The sequence below is a fragment of the Polypterus senegalus genome, chromosome 3 (assembly GCF_016835505.1).
Source record: "Polypterus senegalus isolate Bchr_013 chromosome 3, ASM1683550v1, whole genome shotgun sequence".
Classification (NCBI taxonomy): Eukaryota; Metazoa; Chordata; class Cladistia; order Polypteriformes; family Polypteridae; genus Polypterus; species Polypterus senegalus.
In genome coordinates, this window is record NC_053156.1 from 161,940,449 (window position 1) to 161,952,759 (window position 12,311).

The window sequence follows — 12,311 nt, forward strand, 5'->3', positions numbered from 1 at the left end:
CAGAGTGAGCCGTGTGCAAAAAGATTTTTTAGCCTATCTAGTTCACTCTACAACTTTTTCACCACCAATATGTGCTCAATAAGCATGATGCACCTTGTCTAAAAAGAACAAATCCTTAGTATCCTATTTGAGATGACAGAGGATGATAATGCTGCAGTTGATCTGTGCACCGAGGCATCAGGCCTGCTATGCCAAATTAAGAGGCATCATTTCTTTGAAATTGGGAAGTTCCTAGAGTGGGTGCTTGGTGTCTTGAAACCAGCAAATGCTATTCTACAGTCTCAGTCAGTTGATCTGTGCAGTTCTTCTGAGGTTGTTAATGCAGCACTGGACTCCTTAAAAAACATCCGTGAGGATGACTGTTGGGGAGTGTCATCTCCTGCTGAGGATGAGTCACATCCAACAAAGAGAAGGAGAACAATGAGCAAACACCTGGGTCAAAGTGTTGTGCTCTCAACTTTGGGCCATACAGAGTCTGGAGACCCTACCATTTCCCCCCATCAGTCTCTGAAAAGATCCATGCTCAACATCCTTGACAGGGCCATTTCAGAAATGTAAACTAGATTTTCACACAAGATTATTGACCTGATGAGAGCCATATCTAGTCTTGCACCCAAATCTATCACATTTCTAGATCCCACCCTGTTGTACCCTTTGGCTGTGATGGTTTGCACTGTAGCAGATGTTGTAAGTCTGAAAAATGAAGTTCTTGTGGCAAAACAGATGCTGCTCAAAAAATGTTCAAAGGAAACAGACCTGTCCACTATGTGTAAACACCTGCAGGAGTACAAGGAAGCCTTTCCTGAGTTGCATAAATTGTATGTAACAGCCCTGGTAAAAGGTGTGTCTTCAGCATCATGTGAGAGTTCCTTCTCCACTTTGTCACAGGTCCTAACCCCCTATCGTCGCACCATGTTACATAAAAGAAAGAGGAATTTGGTGATCTTGGCTCATGAGAAGTCCATAACAAACTTGGATATGGATGAATTTGTAACAGTTTTTGCAAAGGGTAACAGGAGACTGTTGTTGTAGAGTGGATTGAGGAGAAAGAAGAGTGGAGCTATTCAGTTGCAAACAGAGAGTTCAGTTGCTTGCAAAACAAACAAGCTTAAAACAAGACAAAAAAAGAAGAAGAAAGTTAAAATGTTCTGTTCTAAATCTGTTGTGTTCTACAAATTACTTTGAGAATTATAGGAAAAGACACGGTGAATTTTTTTTTTAATTACTATGCCTACCTTTTTTAGTTTTGTAAATATTGGCTATATTGAGAGGTCTTATTTTATTCTTACTTTATTTTGCAAATTTATTTGAGAATTAGGCCATCCAATTAAGATACATTTTATGTTGTTGGTTGTAAAGATCTGGATGAATATTTTATTTTATTCTTTTTTTTATTTTATTTTTCAAGACTTGGTGAATTGATTTTTTTTTTTATAACTTGGCCTACCCATTTTAGTTTTGTTAATATTGGCAACAGTGAGAAGCGTTATTGTTGAGTTCGAATATATTTGATATAGGCCATCCAATTAAGGTAAATGTCACGTTTTTAGTTGTTATAATCTGATGAGGAATATTTTATTTTTTGTTGTTTTATTTTTCAGTTTTCCTCCTGAGGGATCGCCACCTTATCGTGGTCAGGGGGTTTGCGTGCCTCGGTGACCCTAAGAGCTACACCAGCAGAAGCTTAGCCTTCAGGTGGGACACCCAAGTCGGACAGGTCTTAGGGTAGAGGCCTGACAAAATGCAATCCAATTACATGACAAAAACAGTTATCCAGAGCACCCCCAGCCCCACTGCTTTCCCGCCTCTGTTGCCACCATGTGCCTCATTCACATTTCTGTCTGCCCCCTCATATATGCCTGTCTAGAACCAGTCCAGTTGGTGAATCTGCCTTCTTCATATCTTATTGTCACTTGAATTTTTTCTATTCAGTTTTATTGAGTGTTCCTGCTCAAGCTGAATTAGTATGCACCAAACTGTAAATTTGCACGTCACCCAGGATCGATCCCATGGCCTCTTGATTACAAGTCAGCAGGTCTTACCGCTGCACCACGGAAGCTGTTGTATTGCACTTGCACCTTTGGAGATAGTGTTTATTCGATATTTGGATTTCAGCCTTCATACATTATAGAGTTCATGTCTACATTTTGTCATTTATTACAAAACATGAAAAACATTTCTGTTTTAACAATGTGTTTGCATAGGTTGTTGTAGAAACAGAACACACATGAAATGCATGTGTTCCAAATAACAATCTATTATTTCTCTGTACAACCCTAGGTACCTGACTCCCAGATAATCAAGGCTTGAGCTTGGATAACTTTGTGCCTGTTCTGCAGCAGTGGGGGGATGGGATGGAAAAGTAGGCTGTTTGTCTTGATCGGCACATTTACAAGACAATAGATGCTGACGGAGAGGTGCGAAGGGATTTTAGGCTACGAGTTTTTTCATAGGCTTTGGTAATTCTAGTGTTAAAAGCATTAACCATGTAAGATCGGCCCTTACACACTTCTACTCTAACTTCCTACTGTCTCTTATTAACTTACAGTAATACTATACCATTGTCTATGACTATGGCAATGAAAGAAAATTATATTCTATTCAAATTAAGCAAACAATAATATGAGTTTAACTTAAAAGCATTAATTTTCTAAGATCAGCTACTACACACACCATTTCTACTCTCACTTCTACTGTAACACTGACAAGCATTTCAAAGGCAAATATTTTTTCCTGAGTCATTATCTAAAATGTTACCATTTTAATAAAATCTATTTTGTCTACATATAGGAATCAAATAATATGGCTAAATGGTAAATCTGGTACATCCTCTTTTGGATGTAATTTTTCTAGTGTTTCTTACCTCTATCCAAAAATGGTATATGATCATCGTCAATAACTCCAGAACGAAGACTTGACAAGAAATATTGACTGGCTGAAGGATGATTCTTCAAAGTACCTATGCTGTGCAAACGCCTCTCTGTTGATGCAAAAAAAGTTCAGAAACAAAACTGTCAAAGCTATCAAACTTAATCACCTGGCACCTCAAGCTTTTCATCTTCAACCATTACACTTGTGTTATGCTGATGTTACTTTTTTCTGTAATGCTTGCAATTTACCTTAATTTATAAACTATATTTATAAATATATATTGCTTACTCTGTAATGCTTTATTTATAATAATTTATAGTTGGAACACAATATGAAATATTTCAAGCATTTAAGTTGAATTTAAATGTGACCAACACAGCTTGTGAGAGTGGGGTAAGCTAAATGGACTAAATATTAATATGATATTCTTTAAAAGATTCTTGTAAACTCATTAGTAACAATTTATTAAGCATTTCAAATTTATTTTGGCAAACAGAATTTAAAGAGAATATCTGGGGAAAATACCGATAGTTATAGAAAGCCCAAAGAATTAAAGTCTCTGAGATGAGTTGAATTTTTTTTTTTTTAAACATACAATCAATTAATATAAAATATAAAACTAGCAGTTTAACACATGATAACTTTGGCAGATAACTTTTAAAATTTAGAATGCACACTGTTAAATTAGGACACTCTTTAAAAATAATTTAACTTTGAAAATTATTAGAGGGGCGGCACGGTGGCGCTGTTGCCTCGCAGTTAGGAGACCCGGGTTCGCTTCCCGGGTCCTCCCTGCGTGGAGTTTGCATGTTCTCCCCGTGTCTGCGTGGGTTTCCTCCGGGCGCTCCGGTTTCCTCCCACAATCCAAAGACATGCAGGTTAGGTGGATTGGCGATTCTAAATTGGCCCTAGTGTGGGTGTGTTTGTATGTGTCCTGCGGTGGGTTGGCACCCTGCCCTGGATTGGTTCCTGCCTTGTGCCCTGTGTTGGCTGGGATTGGCTCCAGCAGACCCCCGTGACCCTGTATTCGGATTCAGCGGGTTAGAAAATGGATGGATGGATGAAATTATTAGTTTAGACATGTGCTGAAGAAAATATTTTTGTCATATTTTTAAACTGTTAAGGTCACTTTGCGGAGATTTCTTGCTTTAGTGTTTATTTTAAGAAAACAAAAATAACTCCCTCATACAAATGTTTATACTTACCAATGTTTTGTAGTCTACTGAACCATCTTCTAGTGTTTAAAAAGTGGTTTGCAAATTGTGGACTGGATCCACCAATCAAATCCAAGAGCACAAAGAGATCCTAACAAAATTAAACAAATGGCTTCTGTATCTTATAAAAAAGAAAATGATGTAGTCAACTAAATTATTTGTTTGGTTAAAAAACAAAAATTTAAAACTAGTAATACACTCTCTTTACAACAATGCCATAATTTAACACAGAGTTTCATAATTACTTCTAAAAAAAAGTTCAAAAAATAATTACATGTATTTTCCTTTTTCAACAAAGAAACATGCTTTAGCAATATCCTAACATGGGAAGGAGACCTGCATTAAAAATATTTGCTCACAATTCCATGCAGCTGGTTGGTGTCACTTGCTTCCTCAGGGTGAGGAGTGGCTTCCATTTTTTGAGCCAAATGCCGTGAACCATATAAAGAGTCTGCAGAAGTCCACTGGTAAAAGGCTTCCTCACCATCAAAGAATATCAGCTGAAGAGTAAGATCTGGAATGTCTTTCTGTAAAAGCAACATAATGAATAAAAATGAAACACACAGTCCCTGTGACAATTGAAAATTCTAATCAACAAACATTTAATAAAGCTGGACCTTGAAATCCAAGAATGTAGTATTTCTTGTTTTTAAATCATTTACATTAACTTTTGTAATTTTTTTTATATTTTTCAACATTTTCAGGTGACACCATTTTGTTTTTTTTGGTTGTTTATGGTCACTATGCCTTACCTATATAAGATGTCAGCACCCAGCTTCTAGCATTAATAATTTTAGGTTTTTAAACAAAAATATTGCACATAATTTTAGTTAGGGAAATAAATACAAACTAGTACACGTAACCTTTGCAATTTTATTTTAGCTATGATTGAACTTCTTCAATCTGAAATTTCTTTTACTTTTAGTATTTTGACTCTGCCATTTTTATTAGCCATTTCTTTCAACTCTTAGTCAATTACCTTTTCTCTCTATCTCTCTGGCCATATTTCTTGTACATATACCCACAGAAAAATACACATTTTGCTAAAATATTTGTAAAGATTCTTGGCTAAAAATTATGTTGATATTTGAATTAAGAAAAAATAAACATCCAATGAAATGGAAAAAAATCATTGGTAACAAAGCAGTGTTAATTCTGTTGAATAAAACTATGATGAAAAATACTCGTCAATGACATTTTTTCTGTGACGAAAACAGAACAAAAACTAACTAAAAGTTAATTAATGATGAAAACTAAGACAAATACTTTTAACGTCATTATTGACAAAAACTAAAGACGAAAATATTAGACACTGACAACTGGACCATTAGCGATGTGAAGATTTTTGCACATTTCTGTTACACATGACGTGGCCTGTAATGCAGTGGTTCAGATTTGTATGCACGCTTCTAATTGGCTAACATTATTTTGGGCACCATCAAGAAATCATTACGTCAACCAGAATCCTGCTCCACATTGCTCCACTATGTTGGCCAACATGAACTGTGAAATAAGTGGTCAGACATATGGACCAACTTTCAGTATGCAATGTGGGAAAATGTGCTTATTAATGAAAAAAAAAAGTCAACACAGACACACACAAGATATTGTTATTGCCAGTTTTAGCCCTTAATGAGTTAGTTAAGATACAGATTCATGCAGCTTTGACAGCGCAATCAGATGCGCTGAGCCTCAGATATGAGTTGTAACTGTTTAACTTTTAGTACCAAGGCATTTGTTACAGCAGGTGAAATAACAGGGGGATTAATTACTTTTAATACAGTGTCCTACACAGTTCCGATAAAGGAACGGAAGCTTCATAATCGTTCCTTGATTGTAAACATCTACAAGTTCGTCCGTGCATCCATTTTGTAATTCATGGATACAGTTCAGGGTTTTAGGTGAAACTACCTCACACTCATCCACATACACATATGGACACAGTGGCAGTGACGACAACAGTCATAGCAATTCAAAATCGGGGCAAGTTTTAAATGAAGTGGATGCTTGGCTTGTCACAATCACTGATAAAATGAGCTGTTCCATTTGTTAATACTAATATACAATGTGTTTAGGATTTCAGTGCTTGAAATGCATCTCCCAGTTAATACAATATGTACAGTACAGCAAATCAGCACTGGCTTCACTGCTGAATACAAATATTCAAACACCAAATTTGTGTTATTTGTTTGGTTTTAGAGGGCAAACTAATATTTATTAGCATTACTCCTAAAATGTGAAACATGTAATAAAAGTACTTATGTTGTATTTATTTTTTGGTATAATCTTACAGCAGCATAACTAAGGCATATTGAAGGCCAAAAACTGCGATGACAGACGAGAGCTGCCATTATGTTTTGAAGTAAATCCTTTCTACTCCTACTCTTCATTTTATGTTCAACAATCACTGCATGTTGTTTGGCTCATTAGTGTGCATGTCAGTATAAGAGTTTAGAGGTACAGTATATTCTGTGCATGCCCAAATGTGAAATAACATATCTGCTTTAGACTGTTTGACTAATTTACTTTTACTTTTAGTCGACTAAAACCAATTTACTTTTTCACGACTAATTTTGATATAATTTTTATTGAATACAACTAGAATAAAACTAACAATGATTAAATGATTAAACTGTGACAAAACTAAAATGCACTGTAGTCAGAAGACTAAGACTAAATCAAAATGTATAAGTCAATATTAACACTGTAACAACGAATTAGTTTATAAAAAATCTCTGCCACAATCCCTAACAGAAGCAGAGATCATTACCACACTGATAATCATTCATACATCTGCTATAAGTTGTTTGTAAGCTTATCCAGCTTACTGCCTATGAGTATCATGCTCTTAATACATTTTACTATTGAACTATAAATACACATATGTACTGATTCTTTTAGGAGAAATTTACAACTATCAATAATTTTTTTTACCTGATTGAAGTCCTTTATTGTATCCCACCCAAACAAGTAAAACAAACTTGTGACTTATCTCTTAAGTGTTCATTTCTTTGGATGTTTTAACAATATTTATTATTCAATCCATCTATTGCCGTTTGTTATGCTGAATCTAGAGCAAAAATATTAGAGGGATATTCCTACTTTTCCTATAGTAAACAATAAAAAATCTCAGCTTTGAACTTATGTATAAGTGAGACCTTACAGCTATTGAAGGATGTGGAAGTAGTTTGTGGAAAATGCATCATCAGGATTTTCTCTCTTTTTAAATCTGTCCTTTCCCCTGCAAAACATCAAAAAATTCTCAAACAACATAAATTGCTTTGTAATAGCCTCTCTGCTGGAGGGCTTACTGCCATCAGTATGACATGTTGTCAAATATAACAGTGAGTGACATTTTGTCTGGCATGAATATGGTTATCTTAAAGACTTGCAATAGTAGACCACTCTGAAATGATCCACAATTTTACAAGAGCCTAACACAATTTAATAAACATAGAAAAAAACCTAGATGATTGAAGTTTGATATTTTCTGTGGAAACCCATTAATAAATATCAAAAACAACATAATGGATAAGGTGACCAAAACAATTACTAATTTGGACAATTAACATATTCCTTCAGTATTAATATTCACCTATATTCGTGTCCTTCAAGCAATTAGGGGCTGACAGTTAATAATACTGCTCCATCCTTACATTTTCTTACTCATCAATACCATTCACAGTAACTGGGGGCAGTTATTTTTATTACTATTTTTTGGGTGTAATGATTTGTAACACTTTCATAGCTTATGCACTCAGACGCATGAATAATGAAAGGCATGTGTGACCTTCCTTTAAAATGTTTATTTTATTTAATAATAAGGTGCTGCGGTGGGTTGGCAGGATTGCCCAGGATTGGTTCCTGCCTTGTGCCCTGTGTTGGCTGGGATTGGCTCCAGCAGACCCCCGTGACCCTGTGTTCGGATTCAGCGGGTTGGGAAATGGATGGATGGATGAATAATAAGGTGAGTTTTACATTTGATATATAGTTCTTCTATATTAAGCCTAGATTTTCCATAACACTCCACATAAAGACACATTTTGCACTTAAATACTAGATTTGTGTGATATTTAACTCTTTGTTAAGAGTTATATTATTTAACTCTTTGGTTTTAAGAATGATCAGTCCTGCCAATAGTTCCAGGCACTTAGGGTTCTGCAAGTACTGTCATCTAATCATTTTGTGCAAAACATTTTTAAGCATTACTTCTTCATGGGTCTCAACACTTGATTGAGTAATAAAAGGAGGGGTATAGATGGTGTTGAGTTAAACCATTGAGAATGATTGTCATCAGGCAAGATACACAGACAAAACACTCAGAGACTCAAGGAAATTTGTAGGGATTTGTTCCAATTACTGGCTGTCTATTACTGGCGCCTGAAATCATCTACATTGGAATTGAGATGAAGAAAAGAAGTCCACCTTTCAGAAAGAAGGAGCTCTGGACAACGGTGTCCTGAAAGAGGCATGTCCTAGGGATGGGATAAAAAAGTATTGGGACTTTGTAAAATGTATTCTGTGCTTATACCTATTACAGGAAAAAAATCTGGAGATCCGGCAGGGAGTGACCAAGCACCTTTAAATGAGGATGACTTTAAAAGACGCCTGAGCGCCAATGACCCAAATCAGCTGTTTGCTGAAGAGGAATACGTGACCTGCACTGGGGAATTGTGGGACAGAGAAGTTCGACAGCAGCCCGTAGTCTGCCAGGGACAAAATCCAATGGACTCGGACTCCCAGAAGGGGAAGGCGAGCAATGGTCACTGCAAATTAAGGTAAGGAGGATCGGTGGTGACTGAATGGTCTGCCAATAAATTGAAACAGGCAGATCACAGCTGGCAAAAAAAAAAAATCCCAGAAACTCCAATTCCCATGAGCTCATGTGAGACCCAATAGCTCATGTATGGGAAAACAGCATGATTGTCAGCTCATGGCTGGGGAACAGGCCTTATAAATGACGATCCCATCAATGGCCAAACGAAACAATGATTTGGATGTGCAGGAGCTGGAGAGGTTGCTCTAGCCTGTACAGGCTTTTTCACAGATTATCAGCAACATAAAGAAGATACAGTATTTGAGGAGCTGGGGACTGTGGCTGAGGTGCCTTTGCAACAGGCAGAAGAGTATCAGAGATGACTTGGCCTTGGCCTCCCTAACAAGGTGAATTCTGCGGCACAGGTGAGTGTCACTAGTACCGTACAAGAAACAGGAACGCAGATTGAAGGAGCCATGTGATTAATTAGCCTCAAGCCCTACAATTAACATGGGTGTAATGACTGATTGCCCTGTAGAGAGGTCAGACAAGTCAAAATGGTTGCATAGCACCAACTTCTGGGCTGTTCAGACCCTTGCTACACTAGCACCTCAGATTAAAAAGGAGATCGCAGTGAAAAGCAAGCATCTCTTGATATTGCAACGCGTGAGCCCATGTGCTAATGTGCATCAGAGGGTGGTGTAATGTGGGGGTGGGAGGCGAAGCAGATGTTTACATCCTGCCTCCAAACCAGCAGGGCACACACGTCAGGAGGGAGGCGGTTGTGCAATGAATACCATCAGCCAGGTCATGTGTTGAGAAGATACCCTTTTGGAACCAAGGTAGACTCTAGGAGACGGCAACAATGCAGCATCTCCCCGTCAATGTCTTGTTTGTGTTTTTCCAGGGCAAAACCATGGACCAGCAAATGCAGACAGTCCCTCCAGGAGAACGATAGCCCTCGCAGGAGATGACACTTCGCCCCACAGTGTTTAGCCAAGGGAGCGGAAATGTAAGAGATGCCTGGCAGCCCAAACCAGGCGGGACGGCAAAGAAATGGAAGGACGGGGGAAGGCAGCTTCTTCAGGGCATTGTCTCCCTGAAAAAGCTAGATGGCAGCTCCCCTGGATTGCAACGGTGCCCCGGATTTCCCACAGGGCGCCATGGAAGCCGCCAGAGGGTACTGTGAAAATGGAGGAACCGTTGGCATGAGGTTTACGCTTGACCCGGAAGTGCTTGCAGATCACATGGGGGGAAAAGTAGAAGTAATTCCAGGCTGGCCAATATAAAATGACTTCCCAGCCTCACAAGGATGAGGCAGAGTTGGGAGGTGAAGGACGAAGCTTGCAGGGAGGAGGAGGAGACAAAGACCAAAAAAGAATGAAAGAAGAGTCATTGTGCTGTTCTTGTGGCTGTAGTGGTGGGAAACGCTTTGTGAAGAGTTTTCCTCACAATAAAAAGGCTCTTTTTGTGTTCTAACATGTGCCCTGTTTCTGTTGTATCCACACAAGATATACAAGCCTTGATCAGAAATAACTTTTCTTTATCAATGTGTACTATTCTGACTCCTCTGGACATGGAAACTAGTGTAAAATTTAAAATTTGTTACTCACCATTTTAAAACAAATGTTATGTTATTGTTCAGGCTATAAATTATAGTGTAATGGCTAGCTACTTCAACACACAAATTAAATGGGTGTTCAAAATAGGATACTACATTGGGTTAATTAAATAAGGAAAATGTAATATAATAGGTATTTTAAATTACATCAATCTACCAATTTTCAAACCCAATTAATCTAGTCTATATTCATGGGGATTTTAAATCATGTTAAATATAATAACTGTAGTTTAATTATTAGAGCATTTTTTGAATTTGTAATGGAAAAGTAAACATTTTCCTAGACATGTGAAGAATATATTTGTATTTCTGATTGACCACTGTCTGCTGTAAGCAGGTTTCTAAGAAACAACTCACAACAGGTTACCTTGTAACATTATCTATTCATTGACAGTGATCAATGGTTGCTAAGAGACCTTTGCAACTCTAACATTTTCATTGATATTTTGGCAAGACTATAGTCAATTCAAGTACCATGATACTACTTCCTCTGGAAAATCCTATGAATCAACCTGCGTTTACTTTGGAGGTACTAATTGTAATCTTTAGAAGCTATAACCTGTGACTGGAAATTAATCAAGGTGCCCACATGTCACTTAATGAATATCTTGTATGCCTAAATGTATCTGAATTCTTTACACAGCTCTTGAGGCAACTCAGGCCTGAGTTGTCTCGAAAGCTTGCATATTGTAATCATTTTAGTTAGCCAAGAAAAGGTGTCATTTTGCATGACTTCTCACTACATTCATAATGGATATCACGGTACAACACCCTAGTACTACTTACAGAGCTCTTTAATGGATTGCATCATGAGTAAAACCTTATTATAATCCATTGACAATCCCACTTTTTAAATGTTAGAAAAACATGAAAGGGACACAAAAGGCTAGCTGACTGTACCACACAAAGTGAACACTAATAAATTACACTGGTGCTCTGTATTAAACAAGTCACATAGAAGGAAGATCAACAGGAGTAATTAAACTAGAATATAATTGACTATGATACTACTATATGCTTGTGTTGCTACAGTATTAATTACAGTAAATTGATACAGTATATCAATCCCAGAGATACATTTCCTATTTTGTTCTGTGCACTAAATTTTCATAATTTCCGTTCACCAATCCTTTATTGAACCTTCTTAATATTCTTCAGGGTCATGGAGACTGGAGTCTATCCCTCTCTTTGCTGTCAGTCTCAGCCTATGAATTTGGACTTGTACAAGCAGCAAATAAAAGAGGAAGAGAGCTTGCACAAATGTAAGCTAAACACTTCTGTCAACTGAACCTTTAGTTTAGTAAAATTTACTTGTATTAAAGTTTCTGGATTTGGCAGCTCATGCTACACAAATATTTATTAAGTATCCAATTGTAGTAAAACTGCCATATTCATCGATTATAAAGTGTTACTAAAATGCTCCCATTGCCCATTTCCTCTCAGTGTCCTTCTATGGCACCTAGTACCATTCCTATTTTGAACAAAAAACTCTTGCTGGCTATGGACCAGTATGTCAGGACACTTAATAATTTTTGGCATTAACTTTGATGGGTGCAGTATCACACTATCAAATAAATAAGTACAACACAAATATTGCATGAGATGGGGTGGCTGGGTATTTTGGGCTGATGGACCAGACATTGATTTTTTTCATTCTAAAGAACCATAGATCCATCTAAGGTTTACTTTCTTCAGCAGTCATTGTTTTCCAATGCCAACTGGGCATATTTTATGTTAACTACATCATTTCGTACCTTGATTTTAGTTAAATTTCTAAATTGTGCTTTTAATAAAATGGCACTTCCAAAATTTCTCTTTAGGAGCAGTTGAGATAAGCTATTAAATATTG

General features: G+C 37.1%; 1 protein-coding gene across 1 annotated transcript in view; it reads right to left on the minus strand.

Moving 5' to 3' along the window:
• The window catches only part of LOC120525670 (glutaminyl-peptide cyclotransferase), a 70,006-nt gene that overhangs the window by 16,384 nt on the left and 41,311 nt on the right, over positions 1 to 12,311 (minus strand). The window contains exons 4-6 of the mRNA XM_039748170.1: positions 4,445 to 4,612; positions 4,077 to 4,176; positions 2,864 to 2,980 (exon numbers count right to left, since the gene is read on the minus strand). Of these exons, the coding sequence (XP_039604104.1) occupies positions 2,864 to 2,980; positions 4,077 to 4,176; positions 4,445 to 4,612 (385 nt within the window). The remainder of the gene's footprint in view (positions 1 to 2,863; positions 2,981 to 4,076; positions 4,177 to 4,444; positions 4,613 to 12,311) is intronic.